The sequence below is a fragment of the Falco biarmicus genome, chromosome 4 (assembly GCF_023638135.1).
Source record: "Falco biarmicus isolate bFalBia1 chromosome 4, bFalBia1.pri, whole genome shotgun sequence".
NCBI classification, from domain to species: domain Eukaryota; kingdom Metazoa; phylum Chordata; class Aves; order Falconiformes; family Falconidae; genus Falco; species Falco biarmicus.
In genome coordinates, this window is record NC_079291.1 from 61,293,000 (window position 1) to 61,314,723 (window position 21,724).

Consider the following 21,724-nt stretch of genomic DNA (forward strand, 5'->3'; position numbering starts at 1 on the left):
GGTTCAAACAGTCCTGCTTTCCCTCGTACATACACAGCCTGAGAATCCAAAACACTTCGTTCGTTAGATTCCTCTTGTTGTATTGAGTCACCACGTCAAAATATGCCACCTCTTTGCTGCTTCTGCCTCTTGACATCAGATTTCTCAGTGCCTGTGTGTCCTGTGGTGATTGAATTAGTGCAGCCTGCTGAATCCAAGCCAAATCTTTGATCCCCATTGTTCAGTACAGGGTGTCTTCTGTAGCTGCTGAATGTTTAAGAAGTAATTTTTCTGAGCTGGACTTCGGAGGTGGCTTTGAATCTTGAATTAGCTACCTTGAACACAGCTGACGCAAAACATGCTTTCCCTGACCTTGCTCAGGAGCGCTTTCCACATGCGTCGATGAAGCTGTAAATCCCGTGTGATGCAGAAGGTGCCTGCCAAGTGAGTTGTCTAGCAGGGATGGCGTTTGAATGCTTTTTACCCAAAATGAAGGTAGGAAAAGCACTGAGAAGCATTTAAAGTCCATAACTGAAGGAAACCGTAGTAGGTCCTGATGTGTGTTGCACTGCTGAAGTGAGATTGTTACCCTTTTTATCAGTCTTAGTACTTTTTGGCTGTCATGTCTGTAAAGAAAAAAAAGCAGCCAAACACTGTTTTGGGCCAGAAGTTGGATTCCTCCTGATGGTGATCACGTTCAGGCTTGTGGCTGTAACAGGAGCAAGCTGTGTTGTTGCAGCACAGTTCAGGTTTTTAGTGGCCTCTCTACAGATATCAGCGTTGGGGTCAATGGCTGTAAATGATTTTCCCAGCCCACAAGAAATGTTTGCTGTACAAACAGGCCTAAAATTGTTAGGAAGTTCAGTACTCTCGTTTGTTTGTTTTAATTATTCCCCTTGTAAAACCAGGTGAGCATTCATTCAGTAAATAGGAGGGGCAGAATTTGTTCTCCTTTCTCAGAAACTGTCTTGCTACGGTTCATGCCGCTCTGCGGGAGACGGTGCTGCCTCAGCAGCATACAGCAGCTGGGCTTAGATGCGATTAAAAGCAAGAAGTGCTGATTTGAATGGCTCCCTTGGAGTTCCGATTATTCAAACTCAGCTTAGGGAAATCTGTCACTGCTTCTCATGATCGCCCATGTGAAAATAGGGCAGTAAGTGAGCTGCATGTCTTTCCAGCCGCTTAGGATGTGTTCATCGAGAGCCAAAGCTCCTTTCCTGCTTGGACGGTCAAGCCTACAGATTTGAAAAGTCCTTTTCTATTCCTGTCTCTTAAATAGCCGCAGCTCAGAGCTCCTTTAGAAGATGTTCCATCAGAGACATCTGTCCTTTCAGTCTCCCTTTCGTGAGTCTTTGAAATGTTTAATTAAACAATGATTTGAGTATGATTTGATAGAAATGCATGTGAATAAACTGAAGGGAGGAGGGAAGCAAGGAGGCACACCTTATTCTGTGGTTAGTTCATTTTCCTTTGGTGAAAGTACAATTTTTGCTTACTAAAGTCAAACTTCTGCTACTACTTTCTTCTCTCAGAATCACCAGATTGTGTGTTGATCTAGTCTTGTGGCCTTTAAAAAAAAAAAAAAAATCAACCAAAACTGTTTGTCAGTTTAACCTGACCAGAGTAATATTTTAGAAGAGTGAGACTCCTGTTTCTCTGCTCATCTGATATTGGTGGGTTGGCAAAGCTGATGGTTGCCTCTGCAACAGAGAAACACCAAGCCCAGAGCGATCATCAAGCACGCAGAAAGGAGGCTTCCTTACTTTTTTTAAGTTTGGTGCGTTTTGAGGCTTTTAGCTACAAGTACAAGTGTGTCAAGTGGTTTGAACGGAGTTACTTCAAATTCAGTTTTCAGTTTTGGACTATATGCTTCGAGGTGTGATAGGAGCCTCTGAAACCAGGGCATCCTGCAAAGCCAGCAGAGAAGCAGCCGTTCTCTGCACGCCTCCCCATCCCCTGCATCTGGGGCCAAACTGGGGGTTCCAGCCGTGGGCTGAAGTTTGAATTGTCCACGTTTCTCAGGCTTGAAATGGGCTGTGAGCAGCAAAGTCTATGCATGTGCTGGGAACGGGTTCAAACTGAATGCACCTAGTGTCCTTGGCGTGGAGCAGAACCTGCTGTAGCGAGGTCTCTGGGTGCCCCCAGCTATGGGTCAGATGTTACTGCAGTTACAGATGGCTGGGTTTTTCAGATTAAATCAGTGAGGTTTGACTTCTGCATCCACCTGTTTTCCCCCAGAAGCTGGATATAAAGGACTTTCAAGCTGTCTCCACGTTTGGAGACTTTTGGGTTGTTTCCTGGCTGCCTTTGCAGTGCTGTCATGCTCCTGTCCAGGCAGTACGCTGCTTCTCCCTGGAGCTCTTTCCTCCCAAGAGCGTTTCACCCTTAGCATCATTTTTGGTCTAAACATGAACTAGGAGTCCTCAGTTTTTTCTACTACCAGCACTGCTGTTGATTTTACCTTATTGGTAGAAATTGATTCACATCTTACTAAGCTCACAGGGTGAGAAAAGCTCTGTGTTAAAGGTTTGAGCCCTCATAGCTTTGGTTTCCTATACACAATAGCATGGCAGAACCTTTCCCACTTATTTTACAGTGAATTTATCATCTTTTTTTTTTTTTCCTCCTATGTGTGGGTGTTCTCAAAGTGTTTTAGACCTCATAAATAAATGCTGCAAAAGTGTGAAGAATTTCAGTTCACTGACAAGTGTGGGCATTTGGGGGTGTTACTCCCTGATCTGGAGACCCTGATCTGCTTTGTGCTCTTCCTGAGCATTGTTTTTTGAAGACAAATATCCCCTCAAGACAAAAGCTGCTTGGGCAGCTTTGTTTTCTGGAGTTGGCATTGTCTGCTTGAGGCCAAGGTACAAGTGCTCTCTGAGGACACATCAGCAGCTTGCTGGAAGCCTGCGGACTGCACCACCCTGTAAAACAGGGAAGCAGTGCTCATCTCATTCCTTCATTGACAAATTTGAGGGGAGAAAATGTCTTTACAGCTCCTGCTCGCTCCAGTTGGAGCCAGAAGGAGAACTCATTGCCAGGCTGCCACCTCCAGTGATCTTGGCTCTGTCAAAAGAGAGGTTTGTGCTTGTCTAAATCCTCAAAGAGCAAGGTTAATGTGAACTCCTCTTATTATTGCTGCTTCTCGTTTGGTTTTGAATCGCTTGAATGCCGTATTTCCATGACTAACTCCAAGAGTAATTAGAAAAGTCTCTTAAAAAAAATAATGCAAGCTTGGAGAGTTAAAATATTTCTGAGCTGTGGGGAGGTTATATTATTTGTTTCATATACGATCCGAGTTGGACTGACAGGTGATAGTCCTGTTGGCTTTTCTCAGCTTCTAATCACTGCTTTTCCAAAGCAGACTGTTAACTTGAAACCCTCCAAACTCAGCAGACACACCTGAGAGAGCTGCTGCTGCCAAGCAGTCGCGGAGCTGGAGGAGCCTCCCCTTGTCCTGCCGTGGCAGATAAGTGGAATTCCAGACAGTTTAGGCTGCCTGTGTAATTTCAGCAAGGTCCTTGAAAAACCCTGTGCCTGGCTGCTCCGCAGATGTTTGAGCATGTTTGAGATCCTTAAGGAAAATGAGCTTGGTAGGAGAGAGAGAATATCTTATTATTTGAAGAAGCTGGTAGATTTAAAGAACAGATTATCTGTTATGCACATGAGACCTTGAGCTTAACGATCTTGTGGTACAGCGGTAACAAGCTACTTTGGATTACAATTGGACTTGGTTTTTCACCCAAGGTCTCAGCTAGCGTCAGTGCTGTTCCCCTTATATAAAAGATGAGTATTTTTAGTGCTTTGTGAAGACATTAAACCTGAAGCGTTAGCAGAAACCACACATTTCTGCACTAAGCTTTTTACTCTGTTTTTTTGAGCATGGCAAAAAGGCTTTACTGTCTAACTACTAAAAATTAGTCTAGACCACTGGTTTGTTTGCTTTTCTTAAAGCAAAAGTTGTCCTATGGTTTCAGGTGGGCTTCAGTGATCTGGAGATTTAACCTGGTGTCTGGCAGGGCCACGGGCAGATACTTCTTGCCTGGGTAGGAGCTGGATGCTGCAGGATGAGTTAAGAGCAGAGGCTGGGCGTTCTCAGTGTTGCTGTAGGGGTTGTTGGAGTACAGGAGAGGTTTGGCATTACTGTTCTGAGGAGGTTGGAGGAACCTGGCAGGGAACCAGGGTGCCCACAGCTTGAGGGGCCCTCAACTGTTGAGTTAACTCTCAGCCTGGCCGGGGCTGGAAGGGCCCCCTGGAGCCCCCCCAGCCCACCCCCCTGCTGAAGCAGCTCTCCCAGGGCAGGCTGCACAGAGCCACGTCCCGGCGGGTTGGGATGGCTCCAGAGAAGGAGACACCACAGCCTCTCCGGGCAGCCTGTGCCAGCGCCCGGCACCCTCCGGGGAAAGAAGTTTGTCCCCAGGTTCCGCAGGAGCTGCCTGTGGTGCAGCCTGTGCCCGCTGCCCCTTGTCCTGCCGCTGGGCACCCCTGGCAGGAGCCTGGCCCCGTCCTCCTGCCACCGCCCTGGAGGCGCCTGTGGGCATCGATAAGGGCCCCCGAGCCTGCTCCTCTCCAGGCTGAACAGTCTGCTCCTCTCCAGCCCTCTCGGCCTTCCCTCCTGCGGGGGAGGCTCCCGTCCCCTCATCAGCCTCGCAGCACCCGCTGGGCCCTCTCCCGTAGCTCCCTGCCTCTGGAACTGGGAGCCCAGCATGGACCCTGCGCTGCAGATGCAGTGTCCCCATGGCAGAGCAGAGGGGCAGGATCCCCTCCCTTGACCTGATGGCCATACTGCTCACGCACCCCAGGGTCCCATCAGCGTTCCTGGCCGCAACACCCTCAAGTTTGGTTTTGCTGGTCCTTCAGGAGCATGAGGCAGGGCTGGACCGATCCCTCGGGATGCTTCCCTTCCCCTGTCCTCGTGGAAAATGGAGGCAATGGGGACCAGCAAAGCAGTTCGGCTCCTCTCAGTTGGACGTGGGTTATCTGGGAACGTGTGTTTGTTGTACATGCAAAAGGGATGGCTTTCCTAGGTCAGAGCAATTCGTTACCATCATACCAGCAGGTCTGTCATTAGTCTAGACCAGAAGGGTGTCTGACTTAATGGCATCAGTCGCTTGGCTTTGCACAGGCCAGGTTTGATGTAAACTCTTTCACATCTCATCCGGCTGCTATTTGGGAGGGAAGGGGTGGGTGGGGAGGAAGGGTATTTATTTCAATACCTGAATTTTTATACAAGATCTCTTAAACTTTAGTATTCCGCTATTTTCTGTCTAGCAAAACTTCACTGTGATGGCTTGGACACTAGCTTAGTTTCTGCTGCATCCTCTCTGTGACTTGCATGACAGCGTCACGTCAGGAAAGATGCTCTTTGGCTTGGGTTTGGGGTTTTTTTGTTTTCTTTTGAGAAGATCTTTGCAGGAGAGAACTTGAGAGACTTCTCAGCTGTGCAGAGTAATGATGTCGTGAAAACAATAGATGCCTGTATTACACCTACACCATTTTTCTATGGAGAAAGCTTCATCGTACCCTGGAACTTGTTAACATTTTGTGGGAGTGTAAGGGAAAGCATGCCTTTTGTTAGCCAGTTAGAGAACGTTTTGAAAGGGAATTTTGTGGTCAGAAAAGACACTTTGCCAGCAGTGGTGCTGTTTGTGTTTCTGGTAAACAGTATATTTTGTTATGAAAGAAAGGCACCTAAAATTATTTATTATGAAATTGCACATCCTTGCATAAAGGGGGAAATATTCTGGAAGATGAGATGTTTTGCTCAGGCTTTGAAAGGGGTGGCAGTCCTGCCTGAAGGAGTTATACGCAAGCATCTTCCCAGTGAGCTTGCTGATGTGGAGTTCCTGGCATATTTCTCTTTTCAGTGCTTGTATAAATAGCTACTTCTGGCTTAGTGTTGTGAATATGATTGAGTTTGTGATGATTTAATTTGTGCTTGGAGACAGTCCTGAACTCCAGGCTCAAAAAGCAGAAGATAAATGCACTGATTTGTGTTGAACTCAACAGGAGCACCTGATTTCCCTAACATCACAGGTATTGCCACGGAACAGTCTGTTCTTGCAAACAAGAACTTCCACCTCCAGCTGAAAGCTGAAATCCCCAACCGAGGCTCTGGTTTAGACACACATCCCACAGAGCGAGGGAGGCCAAACACTGAGCGACATCCCAGCTTACAGAGATTTCTTAACAGCTTCCCCCAGGACGTTAGGTAGGCAATAAAATCCTGCTGCCAGCAGGGAGCTCTCGGGGTTGGACGCATCCTGCCCTTTGGACACCTCGGTCCTGGGGGGTATGCAACAGTATATAAATATAAAATAAAAAGGAAGATCATTGGAGACAATTCTCGAATACGGATGGAAAGGGCAGCTGGTTCCAAAGGCTGCGTGGCCAAGTGCGAGCTGCTCTGTAAAATTGTAACAGGAATGGAGCAGACCATCTTTGCTGGCTGCACTTAATGAGGACAAAAATGGTTTTTTTCTCAATCAGACGAAGCTTTTTATATATATAATTTTAAAATTTTTTTTTGTTCTTCTGGTACTTCTGGAATTAGCAGGCAGGGCTGTGATGGATTTTGGGTGAGGGGGAACCTGTCAGCTGTAGGGTGGAATGATACCAAGAAAAGCCTGAGCTCTTTCACTTTCATATTAGACTTGTGGACTGTAGCATGACTCCATCAGGTGTAGGAAAGCATATTTATTTGGCTATAAGGAAAGGAAATCATTTGGCTCTGGAGATAGGAGGCAGTTTTTGAAACAGAAGATGCAAGGATGAATCAAGGGGACATAATGCTGTGTGCTCATCCTCAGAAGTATTTTTCATCTTCTACAGGAAAAACAGGTATTGTCCTTTGCCTGCAGCAAGAAATTTAGTTGTTCCTTTGGGACTTGCCATTAAGTGCTGATGGTATGAGCATAATGAGAGCTTCTAGACCAGATATCCCAATTTATAAATCTCCCCGAGGGCCCTCTATCATTACAGGAGCAAGTTTTAGAGAGGAGGAATAAAAAAAGGAATTGCAGGTTTTGTCTTGTCCAGTACCTGGAAATAGTTTCCATTCAGCTGTTGGCGATCGCTGCGTCAACCAGCTCTTTGCTGATGCAGCTCTGTGGATCTCGCTGCTGACAGGAGCCAGTCCCAGTCCTCTCCCTTCCCCTGCTATGACAGCAGAAAATTATTCCTTTTTTTCCCCAGCTTATTTCTGTTTTATTGCCCTGAACAGCAAGGCCAGGTAGGTGCTAGCACCGCGCAAGGGAAGCAGTTGTGAACAGCCTGGCTTCTCCTGTGCTGTCCAGCTGCTCCCCACGCATTGACAGGGACCGAGCTGAGGCAGGAGGCTGAGCCCTGCCTGGGGAGCTGAGGCTTCTCCCTGCAGGTAACCAAAACAAACTCTGGTTAGTTCAAACCCTGCCTTGCCGGTGCAGGGTCATCCCCAGCACAGTTAATCTGTTACATGGGGCATTCCCCAAGGTAAAATCCATTCCTTGACAAAGGGCAAGTGCTGAGGGAACGATCCTGTCCCTTTCAGCTGCTCGGAGCTGGAAGGTTGGTGCCACCAGACACAAAGTATTTCATCCCTGTGATGATACAGCTCTCATTAACACGTCGGGGGTCTTGCTGAATGACTATAAATGATTGCTTTTGCAATAACCAGGCGTATTTATATATAATGAGGCTGTTTGGTGGCAGCCCATTGTGGGTTGAGATCATGGCGATGCATCCCTGAAACTGGAGCGCAGTGGGAAACTTCAGCTCTGCACAGACTCTTGGACAGTGCTAAAATCTGTTGTATTGAGGCTTGGAGCATAAAGTATCTCTTCTGGTTTGATCCCTTTGTGCCTTGCCTTGGGAGGAACGTGGGCAGTGGTGATGCATTTTAATATATGTATCCATGAGAGAGGCAAGGTCAAAAAAAGGCTTGTGCTGCAAGCAGGAGGCAGAGGTCTGGAGCTGCAGCACTGAATTCCTTGGAAGAAAAAGGGCAGGTGGGTCAGACAGTATTTGGCCGGCTTGGCGGTGATGTTACTGGTGGCTCTCTACATGCCACCATCTTTCACTGCTGCCCAGAGAGCAATAGCATGATGGCACGTAGAAAAACAAAGCACTGATGGACCTTGTGCTTGAGGGAGAGGGAAGCGTGAGCAGTACTGGCAAGCTGTTTGAGGGCTGAGAAATCCTGGGGCACAGACTGGGCAGATCTCGGTGACTGAAACTGGTGAATTTAACCATGGTGTAGATGGCTATCTGACCCACAGATCCATTTAAAAACTACATTTACTTTAAAAATAAACTTCAAGCTGGTGTTGTGTTTGTATTTCACAGTTATTTGCCAAAACAGAGGGCTTTTTCTCATTGTTGGCTAACAGTAGAACCTTGGTGTTTTGAATAAACACAGCCTTGCTGTTGAAATTGGTATTGGCTTTAGTTATAAAGTTAACTTTGGTTATAACTAAAGGATCGCTATATGCATTTGAAGCAGGTGTATCATTTTAATGGGTGCCTATTCAATCTTAATATGACTTTCTATTTTTAAAAAGTGAAGGGACATTTGAATAGCTGTGATTTTTGGCAGATTGTGTTTGGGTGGAAATTAAATTCAGCTGAATTGTTTTTCTTGCACATTCAACCACATTGTATACTGCCCAAATAGGAGCACTCATCCAAACTTGTCTTGCAGTTAAGAGATATATTAAGTCAAAGGGTTGCAGCTGGACTGACTTGTTCCAGGCACCACAATGTCTTTCAAAATTTTAGAGATATGAGGCCTTTTTCTTCCACTTTGTTTCAGGCCAGAGAAATAGTGAAAGCTAAAATGGAGCTTTCCTGTGTTTTGGGGCATTTGAGACACCCAGGAAGGGGTTTTCCTGCAGAAGCTGGGTGCTCCTGGTCAGTGACTGCAGTCTTCTGCCTTCTAGTTGAAAACATTTTCAGCAAAAAATAACCCTGCTGTTTTAAAGAAGACTGGCATTGCGCATGACAGAAATAGCCTGGGGTTTTTAATTAGCCCTTTGCCCTTGACCAAGGAACAGACCTCTCTTGTGCTGCAGGCTTCATCTGTGGGCATGTATTTCTTGCTTTAGCAGCAGTATCTGTCCCCCAGCTCTGAAATGATGCTGGGAACACTTAGACCTTCCTCTGCATGTGGCAGTGAGGAGCTGGGGAACTAACAAGGAAAGGCCAGGTCCTGCTGCTGGGCTGCTGGAGCCATCCTGCTGCTTCCACCAGGTCTGTATGAGATGTCCCCAGCTGGCCAGCGCTGTGTGTGATGCGGGAGAGGTACAGCATTAAGGTATGTAGATAATGAGACCCATTTAATTAGCTTCACTGGTGTTTACTCGTCCCATCAGTGGGCTGGGCCAGGAGCAGCTGCAGGCACGGCTGGTGGAGTGGCTTCATCCATGGAGCGGCTTCATCCACGGGGTAGGAATGGGCTGGGAAGCACCAGAGCTTGCCAAGCAGGTCTGGTGCTTCTGAGCCTCGGGGCTGGAACGTGGACAGGCTGAGCAGTGAGTTAGTCATCGTCATCAACCAGGTTGCGGCTGGTCATATATAAACCTTTCCCCCGTGAGAAGTCTCAAACGAAGAGCTTCAGTGCCCAAATCTCCTTATTTACCTATCTTAATCCTGTATCTCTTGTGCTTCCCTCATAAGCAGCACCTTGGTCAGTCGTTTACACGGAGAGATGAACAGAAGCAAAGTTTTTCGTGCGCATGTGCGCTCCACTTGGCATTGGCCCCGCAGAGTAAGGAAATGAAAACACTGCAGCCACGGACACAGAGAGGTTTTGTCAGCTTTCAGGGGTGTGCAGGTTCTTGAATCGCTTCCTTCTTCTTACAGGCTTTTCTCATTAAACTCGGTGTATTTATAATAACTTAAATCTCTTGTGTTGGAGAGGTCAGGCCAGAGTTTGCACTGGCTTACAAGAGGCTGTGTAAAGTCAGGGTAAGGAGCCCAGCTATGTATACGTTCGTTACTTAAACGGGACTAGGGCTTGTGGCCTTGAGCTCAGTCCCCTCTTTGACTGTGGGCTCTTTTGCGAGTCCTGACAGTCTCAACTCCTTCTGCCAGAGATTCCCTGGCCTGCTGTGTGCATGCAAGGAAGCTGCTGTTGATTTTACACGTAGAGGCGAGCACAGGTTGTGCCTGTACTGTGGTCCAGCACTTGCTGTAGCACTGGTAAAGCTGCCATCTTAATTTCCATGCTTGTCCTTACTGGCTTGCCACTATAAAATATCCATCCTCTTGGTTTTGTTACCTTATTCTTTTCTGCTTCTTCCCTCTCTCTCCTGGAACATAATCTTAGCCCTTGTCTGCCAAGCAAGCCCTCTTATTCCTGCCTTTATCTCCATCATGGTCTGGCTCCTGCTCAGCTGTCTTGGGAGCTCGTCTCCTGCTCAGCACCAGCACAGGAGGGCAGGAGGTGGAGGTGAAGCATGAGAGAAATTAATGACTGAGCAGGGAAGGGAACAGAGCAGCAGAATATTTGCTGGTATTTGTGGCACAGCTCTCAAATCTTGGAGCCTCTGGGACATTTTACACATGGGTTTGGGTTAGTAGAAGAGATTGATGCTGACCTTTCCCCAACCTGAGCTCACAAGTGACTGTACAAGTATATACATGAGGGTTGGGTTTTTTTCCCATAAGTTGTAGTAGTCCATACCATTTCACTTGCTGCTTTTGTTCTGGGCATTGGGAACATGGCAAAATCCAGGACAGCAGGGTTTGTGCAGGGTAATCCAGGCACAGGGGACAGCATGGGCAGGGCTTCAGGCACACCTACGCTGACCAGTGCAGAGACAAGGCTCTCCAAAAGTGGTCCTGCCATTGCCGGGCTGGAGCAAGTCTTGGAAGCAGTTTGACTAGATATTTGCAGCAATATTTTAAATTGGGAAGCTTGGGCAGAGCAGACTTGACTCTGCACCTGAGGCATGCAGTGCCAGGAGCTGACCACATGTTAAATGTTTGTGAGTCCCAGTCATCGTGCAGGCGGGCACGCACAGCGAGCAGCTGGGTGGTCAAGCTGGGTTTGAAAAAATCTTTTAACAGCATTTGTGGCAGTTGAGTATGCTTTTGTTTTAAAAGGAAAAAAAATCCTGCTTGCTTATGTATCTTTTTGTAGTGCCCAATTCCTCCTTGTCTTTTCTTTGTTTTCTAGCCCACTCTGCCTTGCCATGTGTCAGGAATTTTGCTTTCTAAACTCCCAGCCATTTGTATTTACTGGGTGTGAGAGCTCTGGGCCTAGACAGAGAGGCAAGGCACTTTTGGGAACTGCAAAAACCCTGAACACAAACATTTTTGTTAATAAGCTGCCTAAACATGAAAGAGTGATGAAGGTTTTTGAAGGGAAGTGTAGAAGAGAAGGGTTTCTTGGATGACCTGGCAAGTAGAGGACCTGCTGTGCCAGCTTGTTTGTCCTAGCAAAACAAAAGTCAAATGAGAAAATCTTGCTGAAGTGGGGAAAAAAAGGCAGTTCCACACAAGTTTGGATGGGCATAGACTGGTGTGAGTCAGGTTAGACTGGAAATTAAGGCGGGGGGAAAGCTTTGAACCAACAGAGAGAGGTCATCAGAGCAAAGACCTGTGTAACTCAGAAGAGGACAAAATATTGTGTAGTGTCTGCAGCTGGGAGATGTGAAATCGGAGATGCAAGAAGCCCCTGCCAAGCCTTGCTCCATATGGATCAGGAATGCTCTTCAGAGGATACAAATGGGAGCAGGTACAGCACAGCTGGTGAAAGTGAGCCTGCAGAGATTTAAAGATGAGCCATATGATCCTTTGGGTTATAGTGAAGGGGACTGGCTGTGAGCGTAAGCTGAAGGTATGTGACGGGTGCCGAGAAGAAGCAGGAAGTTAACCTGTAAGCTGGTCATTGGCTCAGAGGCCAAGCTAGGGAAGAGGGAACGGGCAGCTGTGTCACCCAGATTTTAGCTCTGAAGAAATATCGGAACCTGGGACTGGCGTTGAGCCTTCACGGCTGTGCGCGGGGCATCCTGGGATCAGGCAGGTGATGTGGGATCGGTGATTGCCAGCGGTTAGCTGAAGCAATCTGAAGCAGGGCTGCAGGGAGGATTCCCCGCACCAAACTGCTGGGAGAAGCAGATCTGGGTTTGGAACCTGTGTGTGCAGTTTAATACCGAGTTGATTTGTGTAAACATGTGGTTCTGTGGACCTGGCTGTTCTCTGTGAACAATCTGCCCACTCTTGGGTTGTAACACTGTTTTACCTTTGCCCGGTTGACCATTTGTGGCTGCTTATGAGGCTTGAAAACTGGATTCAAAAGTTTGACTTTGAGACAGGCTGCTGTCCTGTTTGCAAATGGGAATTGTCCAACTTTTAGCCCTCGGTTACCGCTGGGCTGGCAGAGCTGTGCCACAGTGAATTATCTGGACTCTACAGTTAGCAGTGAATGGTGCTGATCTTTCCTCCTTCCCTTGTTCTCTCCTTTTTAGGTAGGAGACCATAAATTCAGCGCTCACCGGATTGTTCTGGCAGCTTCTATCCCATACTTCCATGCCATGTTCACCAATGACATGATGGAGTGCAAGCAGGATGAGATTGTCATGCAGGGGATGGATCCCAGGTAACGTCCCACAGCACGGGAGCAGGGATATCCAGAGGGACCATGAGCGCTCTGCAGGCCTTGGTGTTGTGCATGCAAGGCTTGAAAGCCTACCCTCTGTGTGAATGGCATTAGAAAAAATTTTTCTGTTAGTAGGGTCCCATGCTAGCTTGAATTCAGTGGATTTTCTGCCCTTTCTCCCCTTTTTTTAGTGCGCTTGAGGCTCTGATCAACTTTGCCTACAACGGTCACCTGGCCATAGATCAGCAGAACGTCCAGTCCCTGCTGATGGGGGCAAGTTTCCTTCAGCTGCAGAACATCAAAGATGCTTGCTGTACTTTCCTCAGAGAGAGGTGAGGCGCTGTCTTTTGGCTGAGCTTACTGCTCCTCAACAGCAGCAAAGTTTTAGTCATCTGTGTCAGGCTTGGGAGGATGTGGGATGTCTCCTGCCAGCATGGTGAGGAGGGCTGCGTCTCCCGAGGCTCACCATTCTCATTGCATATGAAATAACTTCTCTGGCTTGTGAGATGCTACAGCTGGAACACAACAAAAGGCCTTGGCCAGCCGTGGGAATTAATACCTAGAGCAAAACAGCGCGGACATTTCAGTTTTTAAGAGTTAGCTAGCCAGTTACCCATCACAGTGGTTGGTGTGTGACTGTCTCTACCACTAACGAACCCATCCTCGCAGTAATTACCCTTCCTGCTGCTGCATGTGGAAGAGGGGAGAAACAAAGAGGCTCAGCCAAGGAGCTGGACAAGAAGCTGTGGCAGACCCATAAATTGGTCCCAGGTTTTTCAGTTCCCTCACTGGTGTTTGCCTGCAAGACTCTTCCAGCAGCATGATCTGGAAACTGAAAAACTGGGCTATCCTTTGGAAACGTACCACACGCGTTTTCAGATCATGCCAGGGAGTCTTATGTGTTTAGTTTCCCCAGCCTGACTTCTCTGCAGTTGTTCAGTGCATTCCATGGTGTGATATTAAACACATCTACCAAATAAATGGAACATCTCAGCCACTTACTTTTCTTAACTTCTCAATAGAGGTATCTTAAAATCATGGGCTGGGAACTAAAAAATGTTTTTCCTCTGTGTTTAAGATGCCTCAGTTTTCCATCCTCCTTGCATCCTGAGTTTCTGCAGTTTAAAATTATGTAAGATGACAGAGCGTTCATTTTTCTTGCAAAAACATTTTATTTGAGGTACTGGATATGACACCAAGCCAGGAAGAGATGGGTTGCATTGATTTTTGAGTCCCTGCTAGCTTGAGGTGGTTGTACCTGTGTGTAGATTAAGCAAGGTGATTTGGTTTCTCAAATTTAGCAGCCACAGTTCTCCCAGATCTACCAGGAGCAACTAGGTGTCCTTGGTGAAGACCTGGATTTGAGGGCTCAGCTGTCACTTTGGTTAATGACAAGAAAATTAGTGGACTCTGACCGTCCTGAAGAGCTGGAACCTGCACGCTGAGCTCTTTCTTAAATAGAATGAAGATACAGGATATTTTTAGGCACCTGTGCACAGACAGGTCCATAGTACTGTAACTAAGTCCCATGTGAGCCCTGAGAGTCATCTTCTTGAGAAAGTAATCTTCCCCCCGCCCCCGCAGTGCTATGTATTTGCTCGTACCACAGTGTAGGGCAGTAACTGAGGGCATTCCCCCCCAAAGCAGACACAAGCGGTGTCATGTCCTCACGTGCATCTGGATGCCCCTGTCAACAGCTGGGCCTCATTTTTGCAGACCATTAGACACTGAAACCATCATTTTCCCCACACAGGTGGCGTTTAGTTAAGCATCTGATGATTTGTGCCTCAAAATAAGACAGCTATCAGCTGCTGGAATGGTGACATGCCTGTACTGGGCAGGGCTCCTTGTCTGGGCAGGAGTGTCCAGGACATGTAGGCGTTTCTGTAGAGCACACGGCTGTAATGAGTACATCTTCTCCAGCTTCTTTTGTGCCACTGAGCAGCTTTACACAGTAGCTTTGGCTGTGCCAGAGGGGCTGGGATCTGGAGTGGTGCTTCTCACTGTCTAACCTCCAACTGCAAAAGCAGCTTTGGTGATAAAGCCTCCTTAATCGCAGGAAATGGCTTTATGAAGCTGTAACAGATGCTGCTCTGTAATACTTGGAAAAGATGTAAGATGAAAAACAGATGTGTGACTGGTATTTGTGCGATGTGCTTGAATCCAGCTTTGTCCAACATTGGAGTGATTTTTTTTTTTAAAAAAAAAAAAGTGCTAGATGCACAGCCCAGGCACACCAAGATGTGGGAGGGAGGGATTGCTGTGCAGAGCCTCCCGTATCGCCTCAACTGACAGCCTGCAGCCTTCACACAGAGCCAGCTGAGTCTGTCCAGTGGCTCCTTGGCAGATCTGAGGTGACGTTTTTGAGTTGTGGTTTCCATCCTTTGGCTCTGCTGTGGATTCACCTTCAGATCTCTGTGTAGATATGTTCATCAGGGAGCTGGAACCTGCCATCGTTGAAGAAGACACAGTATGGCTTTTGCTGCTTCGTGTATCCTCAGAGGCTTGCATTGCTTCACTGAACCCGTTTGTAATTCTTCCTATCCTTCCATTAAACTGTTGTTATGTTGCTCTCCTCTTCCCCCCTTTCCCAGGCTTCACCCGAAGAACTGTCTGGGAGTGCGGCAGTTTGCAGAGACCATGATGTGTGCGGTGCTCTATGACGCTGCCAACAGCTTCATTCATCAGCACTTTGTGGAGGTATCCATGTCCGAAGAGTTCCTGGCACTGCCTTTTGAAGACGTCCTAGAGCTTGTTTCTAGGGACGAGCTCAATGTGAAGTCTGAAGAGCAGGTGTGTATCTGGTGTAGGTGTCAGCCAAGGCAGTTTTTTCCTCAGAGGGTTTCTGGTTGCTTGGGAGTGGAATGGGATATGACCCTATTCCTGGTCTGGATGAAGCCGAGAAGGTGTGCTGGTGCAGTGGGGAGGTGCTAGGCAGAGCTGTGATGACTCCCTGAACCCCACTTGTCTGTGTTGTCAATGTTACCTTGTGCTGAGAAGTGCCCGTTAGAGTTTCTCAGACAATAGGTTGTGCAAAACATTGGTTTAAGGTGTTTTGATTCACCGGTGGAATCTGTTGGGCCCTGGTCCTGGGGAAGAGTGTCTGAGGGTGTTGGCAGGAGCAGGGAGCCCTTCCTCACAGGGCTCATGTTCAAGTCCAGAGGACTGCTTTTGAGGCATAAAGAATTTGCTGCAGCATTTTATAACAGATGTTCCACTGAAATTGTCATCACAATCCTCCTCTAGATTGGCTTGTTTCTAGGAAAAACCGGAAAGCAGGGCTGAACAGCTTTAGGGTGTTCCAGCAGCCTTGAGAATCCATCAGTGGTGGGCCGACAGTCTGCAGGAGAAACAGAGCCTGTCCCTGAGCCAGTAAATCTGTCCTGCTCTTTCTGAGGAAGTTACTAAGGAGGTGACAAACGAGAAGCAGACCTACAGCTATGTCCATGTAGGGAAAGAGAGTGCTTCATTAATCAGGCTGTCTGGAATGCCCCTGAAATGGGGAGTGGAACCTGCTTCACATTCCAGCTGCATTGCTATATCATACCACAAATTTGTCTCTTGATGTTTTTTCCAAGTGGCTTGTTTGTGGAGCAGGTAGGAGTGCAAAGGGTCTGCCCCTGGTGACATTTCCTCGTGCACTGGCATCTGCCAGCCCTCCGTCTTCGGAAATGGCAGTATTTCAGCGCAGTGCAGCTTATCTGCTCATCATAAAGCACCTTGTAGAGCAGTTGTGTTTTGGGGTTTCTTTAAGCTCACCCTGCTGCTGTTGCAGAAGTCCTTTTGCACTAAAGCCTCAGGAATGGTGATGTGGGAGACTCCGTATCTCCACAAAAGAATGACTTTGTAATTTTATTCTAGTCCATGGTACTACTGGACTTTTCTCCACCACCACAGGCTGCAATAAGAGACCACCCAAAGCAGGTGTGTAATAGGGCAGCTGGCCTGTGAGGTGGTGGCCATGACCCCAGTGACCGGTTGGTTCTCCTGTGGCTTCTGGGAGATCGATACAGGTTTAAGATCTCCCCGAGCTGAACCTGTGAACAGAGGTGAGGCTGCAGCGTGTAATGTTGGCCTTAGAGCATGACCCCTGGTTGGTGCGGCTGCTGGGGACACAGTGCTCAGTGAGAGCTCTGCCTGGGGTGACAGTGACAGGGCTCAGATTTAGTCATCTGGATGTAGGCACAAGGGTGTGGAAGGACAACCTAGCTCGGGCTTTAACTGTGAGAGTCCTCTTAACCGAGAAGTACGTGTCTGCAATTAAACTAGTCGCCAGGCTCAGTCTGTAACCTGGAGTCCTCCAAAACACGGCGGGTGAACGGTGTTTTGAAGAGGTCTGTCTCTCCAGTGTCTGCGAAGGGAGCCTAGAGGGACCAGCTCATCTCTAGACATCTACTGTGCGGGCATCCAAAGTTAACTGATGGATCCCTCTCATCGAAACTGTCCTCTGGTTTTTCGTAGAGCAGCACCCTTCTCTTTTCTTCCCTGGTTTCCTGATTTTTGACACTAAACAAACAAGGTTTTGCATTCTGTCCCACCTTTCCCAGCTCCCTCCTCTCCCTGCAAACACTTGTACTAAACATCCCATCCCACAGGACAACAGATCAGTATTATGGCAGACTAAGCTGGAGGCAGAGGTAGCGATGCCAAAGCCAAGCCACCCAAGCATCACGCAACAGGAGAGCCTTCTGGTGCAACGTGGAGCATCCCTGTTCTGTCCTGAAATAGTGTGGCCTGAGATAGGGGAAGGTCATTGTCAATATGTGGTTTCTTCTCCATCAGACAACTGGCAGTAGTAGGAACTTGCAAAAAAACCCAAAATAATCCCAAAATTGTAACTTCCTATGCCTCTCTTCCGGCAGGTATTTGAAGCTGCGTTAGCTTGGATACGGTACGACCGAGACCAGAGAGAGTCATTCCTACCTGAGCTCCTGTCCAAGATCCGCCTGCCCCTTTGTCGGCCTCAGTTTCTCACTGACCGCGTGCAACAGGATGACCTGGTCCGCTGCTGCCACAAGTGCAGGTGAGGCTTGGACACGGGTTTAGAAACCACTGAGGAGAGGGTGGCCCTCAGTGGGGTTGAGGGAGCAGGGATGTGGTTTAGCAGTCTTGGAGACTGGATTTTTGCTCTGTCTACAGAAAGAGAGAATTTCAAAGCGCCCTCCTCAATTTTAACCTGGCAGCAGCGCCATGTTGCCTTCTAGAAGTGCTGGAAATAGTGGGGGGAAAGTCAGTTGCTTAAATCTGCATCTGACTTAAGACGGTCAGATTTCATCATATCAGCCAAGCTCTCTAATTATTTGGCTTTGGTTTCAGGGATCTAGTTGATGAGGCAAAAGATTATCACCTCATGCCAGAGCGCCGGCCACACCTCCCAGCGTTCAAAACCCGTCCTCGGTGCTGTACATCGATTGCAGGATTGATTTACGCTGTTGGAGGACTTAACTCAGCAGGTACCTTGCATATCCGCTCCCCGCAGAGGAGAGCAGTGTAGTTTTCATGATGGGATAGTGAACTTCCCTCATGGGAAGCATTGAGCAGTGTCTCCTCCTCTGTGCAGCACATGGACCCCTCTGACATGCTCAAGGTGGCTCTTCCCATAGTTTAATGTCTTCCAGCTAGGAATTCCGTCTAGTCAGGTTTATTTAGGTCGGTATTCTTGCATATCTTAAAGATATTTTGGAGATGGTATTCTTGCCCAATCGCAACAAGCAGAACTTGGAGGTATCTAGGTGATCACAGCCTGGCCGGGGCTGGAAGGGCCCCCTGGAGCCCCCCCAGCCCACCCCCCTGCTGAAGCAGCTCTCCCAGGGCAGGCTGCACAGAGCCACGTCCCGGCGGGTTGGGATGGCTCCAGAGAAGGAGACCCCACAGCCTCTCCGGGCAGCCTGTGCCAGCGCCCGGCACCCTCCGGGGAAAGAAGTTTGTCCCCAGGTTCCGCAGGAGCTGCCTGTGGTGCAGCCTGTGCCCACTGCCCCTTGTAACTGTCTGCTGGAGCCTCAAACAACCCGCTTAACCTGGGACGTGGGCTCTCACTAGCGGGTGCGTGCCGGGCACCTTCGAGTCATCCCGCCGGGATCCATCCCGCTGGGATCCACCCCGCGGTCACGCAGGACAGGGCTGGTTTATCCTGCAGAGAAGCTGCGATCCCGGGAAGCAGCGACACCAACAGCTGTGCCGCTGCAGGGCTCTGCTGCCCCTGTGAGGCTGTGAGGCCCCACTTCCACAGCCTGGGACTTGGGGTTGGGTTCAGAGCAGGGGCGCCCTTTGACATGCTCCATAATCTTTTTGCGTTGTGGAGTGCGGTTTACGTGAATTTTTCAGAGCAGGCTCACTTTGCAGGTGAGTAGAGATGTGGCTGGGAAATGCCTCTGACTCGACTTTGATGTGGGAGCAGGGAGGCTGGGGTAGGATGTGTCAGAGAGATCCCCGATGTCTCCCTGGAGAAGAGCAGGAAAAGTCCTTGTGCAGACCCACCTTTGGCATCAGCACAGAACCCCTTGTGCACCTCCGCTACAGGCGGGCTTGCTAGAACGGTGTTTTATCAGGTCTCCCCCTTTTAATTTGAGTAGCAAATTTTTATGCAGGTGACTCGCTGAATGTGGTGGAAGTCTTTGATCCCATTGCCAACCGCTGGGAGAAGTGCCAGCCGATGACGACAGCCCGCAGCAGAGTCGGGGTAGCGGTGGTGAACGGACTGCTCTATGCCATTGGCGGCTATGACGGCCAGCTGAGGCTGAGCACCGTGGAGGTTTACAACCCAGAGATGGATTCCTGGTCCAAAGTGGAAAGTATGAACAGCAAGCGAAGGTAGGTGTGGCTTGCTCGGTGGGAAGGGGACCTTTGAAGCAGGAGGGGGCAGGGGGTGGGGAAGTGAAGTTGTAGGAAGGCTGGAGGCATTGGGTGGTGGTGGGTGCTGAACGAGAGGTTCATGTGTGGGGAAGGAGGCAAAGGAGAAGAGGAGTGGAGCAGTATGGAAGCAGGTGGGGTTTGCTTGGCCACCTTTGGGGCACTCATGCTGATTCTGGGTACTGCTTGCCGGTAAGAGGGGAAAACTCAGCAGCCCAACAGTTCTGTCTGTGCATCACGGCACTGACAAGGAAAGCTGTTAATACCTTGGTAAGTGAAGTGCAGCTGAGCAGCGTGGGCTGTAAGCTACAGAGATGTTGATTTTCATAGAATCCTAGACTGGTTTGTGTCGGAAGGGAACGTAGACCCCCCAGTCCCACCCCTGCCACACGCAGGGCCCCCTTCCCCCAGCCCTGTCCAGCCTGGCCTTGGGCACTGCCAGGGCTGGGGCACCCACAGCTGTTCTGGGCAGCCCGTGCCGGCGCCTCGCCGCCCTCACAGGGAAGGATTTCTCCCTCAGCTCTGATCTCCATCTGCCCTCTCTCAGCGCAAAGCCGTTCCCCCTTGTCCTGGCGCTGCAGGCCCTTGGGAAAAGCCCCTCCCCAGCTTCCTCGCCGGCCCCTTTGGGTGCTGGAAGGTGCTCCAGGGTCTCCAGGAGCCTTCCCTTCTCCGGGCTGAACAGCCCCAGCGCTCCCAGCCCGGCTGCACAGCAGAGGGGCTCCAGCTCCAACAGTTTTGGTGGTGTTGGGGAGTGAAATCAAACTAAAAAGAGTGGTAATTTTCTGCTGGTGAAGCCTGTAAGGGTTTGAACTGGAGTCCCAAAGGAGGTGGTCAGAGCCTTGTTTCTTCATATTGTGGTCCTAGATGGTAGGTTAAGCACTGGAGAGCACTGTGTAAGAAACTGCTGTCCTGCTAGGAATCAAATAAGTCATTTTACCATCACTGGCCAGTGCTGGCATCTTCTTTCCCTACCAGAAAGCATAAGAAGCACAGCTGGGAAGGAGAGTAGTATTTTTATCATTTAGGGAGTTCAGTTGACGTCTAAGCAGAAGGTGTCTGTGCTTGATGAACAGAGCTGCGCGGTTCCCGACCAGCCTCGAGACCACTTTGTGGTTGGGTTTGGGAGCTTGACCCTGCGTTACTTTGAAAACCACCTCTTACGTTGTGTGATCGTCCTGTCCTCCCCACCGCAACACAGTAGCTGCCTCCACATTTAAACATCTTCCTGGCATCCAGGGTTTCTGCTGCAGTTCTCTGCACTCGCACCCGGTCACTAAGAGTTGTCGAATTGTTCACTTTGCTGCAAGCTTTGCACAGCACATCTTTACCGCAGTGGTTTGTCTGGCTTGGGTTTTTTGTGGTCTGAGACGTTGATTGCTTGGGAAGAGCACACTGCAAGCGGCTGAGCACATGAAATCCTGGGCCCAAGGCTCCCATTTGTAGCAGAATAACTCAGGTTTTCCATAGCAGTGAGGTTCCTGGGAGCTTTTCCCACAGTGAGAGGCAGCTGCTTTTCCAGGATGGGGTTGTTCTGCCCTGAAGCCAGGCAGAACAGGTGTTGGATGCTCTTGTGCAGGGGAAGATGTCAGTTATTGCACAATCTGGTCAGCTCCAGCTGTGGTGCTGGGGTTTTACCGCTGAGGATCATGTTGCCAAGCTTTTATGAGAAGCTTTGACTACACTTTCAAGGTGGGATTCAAGCCTTTTGTCTGAAGCATCTCACTTGATAGCCTTTTTGAGTCAAATATGTGGCTTACAAGGTGCAATGACAGGGTCAGGCACCTTGGTTTAACAAGCCTCACGTTTGATGGCAGTTAACGCATCTCCTGAGCCTGTGGAGCAATGTCCATCACCAGTGTTATCTCTGACCAGCAGCAGTGGGGAAGCCCTTCATGGGAAGCCAGAATTGCTGGGATTTTCACCCATGATCTGGGTCAGAATCTCTCCCTGTGTTTTTTGTTTAGTTCCTTTGATCAGGAAAACGGGGTGTGCTTGTGCCACAAGCGTCGCTGGTGACCTGTGAGGCTCAGAGCTTGGGTGGGATTGAGCGGTTGAGCAGCCTGGAGGTGAAGCCGGGAAAAAGGAGGGGGCTGGGTGGGGTGGAGGGAGGCGATGGCAGGCAGCAGGCAAGGCAGGGTGTGCAGATGTACCGTGTGACATGTGGCAGCACCTGCGGCTGTCTCAGGGGGTCCTGCTTTTGTTACAGTGCAATGGGAACAGTGGTGCTGGATGGTCAGATCTATGTATGCGGTGGATACGATGGAAACTCGTCCCTCAACTCTGTGGAGTCCTATTCTCCAGAAACAAACAAGTAAG

General features: G+C 49.0%; 1 protein-coding gene across 2 annotated transcripts in view; it reads left to right on the forward strand.

Annotated features, from left to right (window-relative positions):
• The window catches only part of KLHL18 (kelch like family member 18), a 29,246-nt gene that overhangs the window by 2,240 nt on the left and 5,282 nt on the right, over positions 1-21,724 (forward strand). The window contains exons 2-8 of one of the 2 annotated variants that reach the window (XM_056338467.1): positions 12,429-12,559; positions 12,751-12,891; positions 15,154-15,352; positions 17,422-17,582; positions 17,876-18,012; positions 19,132-19,369; positions 21,615-21,719. In XM_056338467.1, the coding sequence (XP_056194442.1) occupies positions 12,429-12,559; positions 12,751-12,891; positions 15,154-15,352; positions 17,422-17,582; positions 17,876-18,012; positions 19,132-19,369; positions 21,615-21,719 (1,112 nt within the window). The remainder of the gene's footprint in view (positions 1-12,428; positions 12,560-12,750; positions 12,892-15,153; positions 15,353-17,421; positions 17,583-17,875; positions 18,013-19,131; positions 19,370-21,614; positions 21,720-21,724) is intronic. The other variant, XM_056338468.1, reaches the window with a different exon arrangement.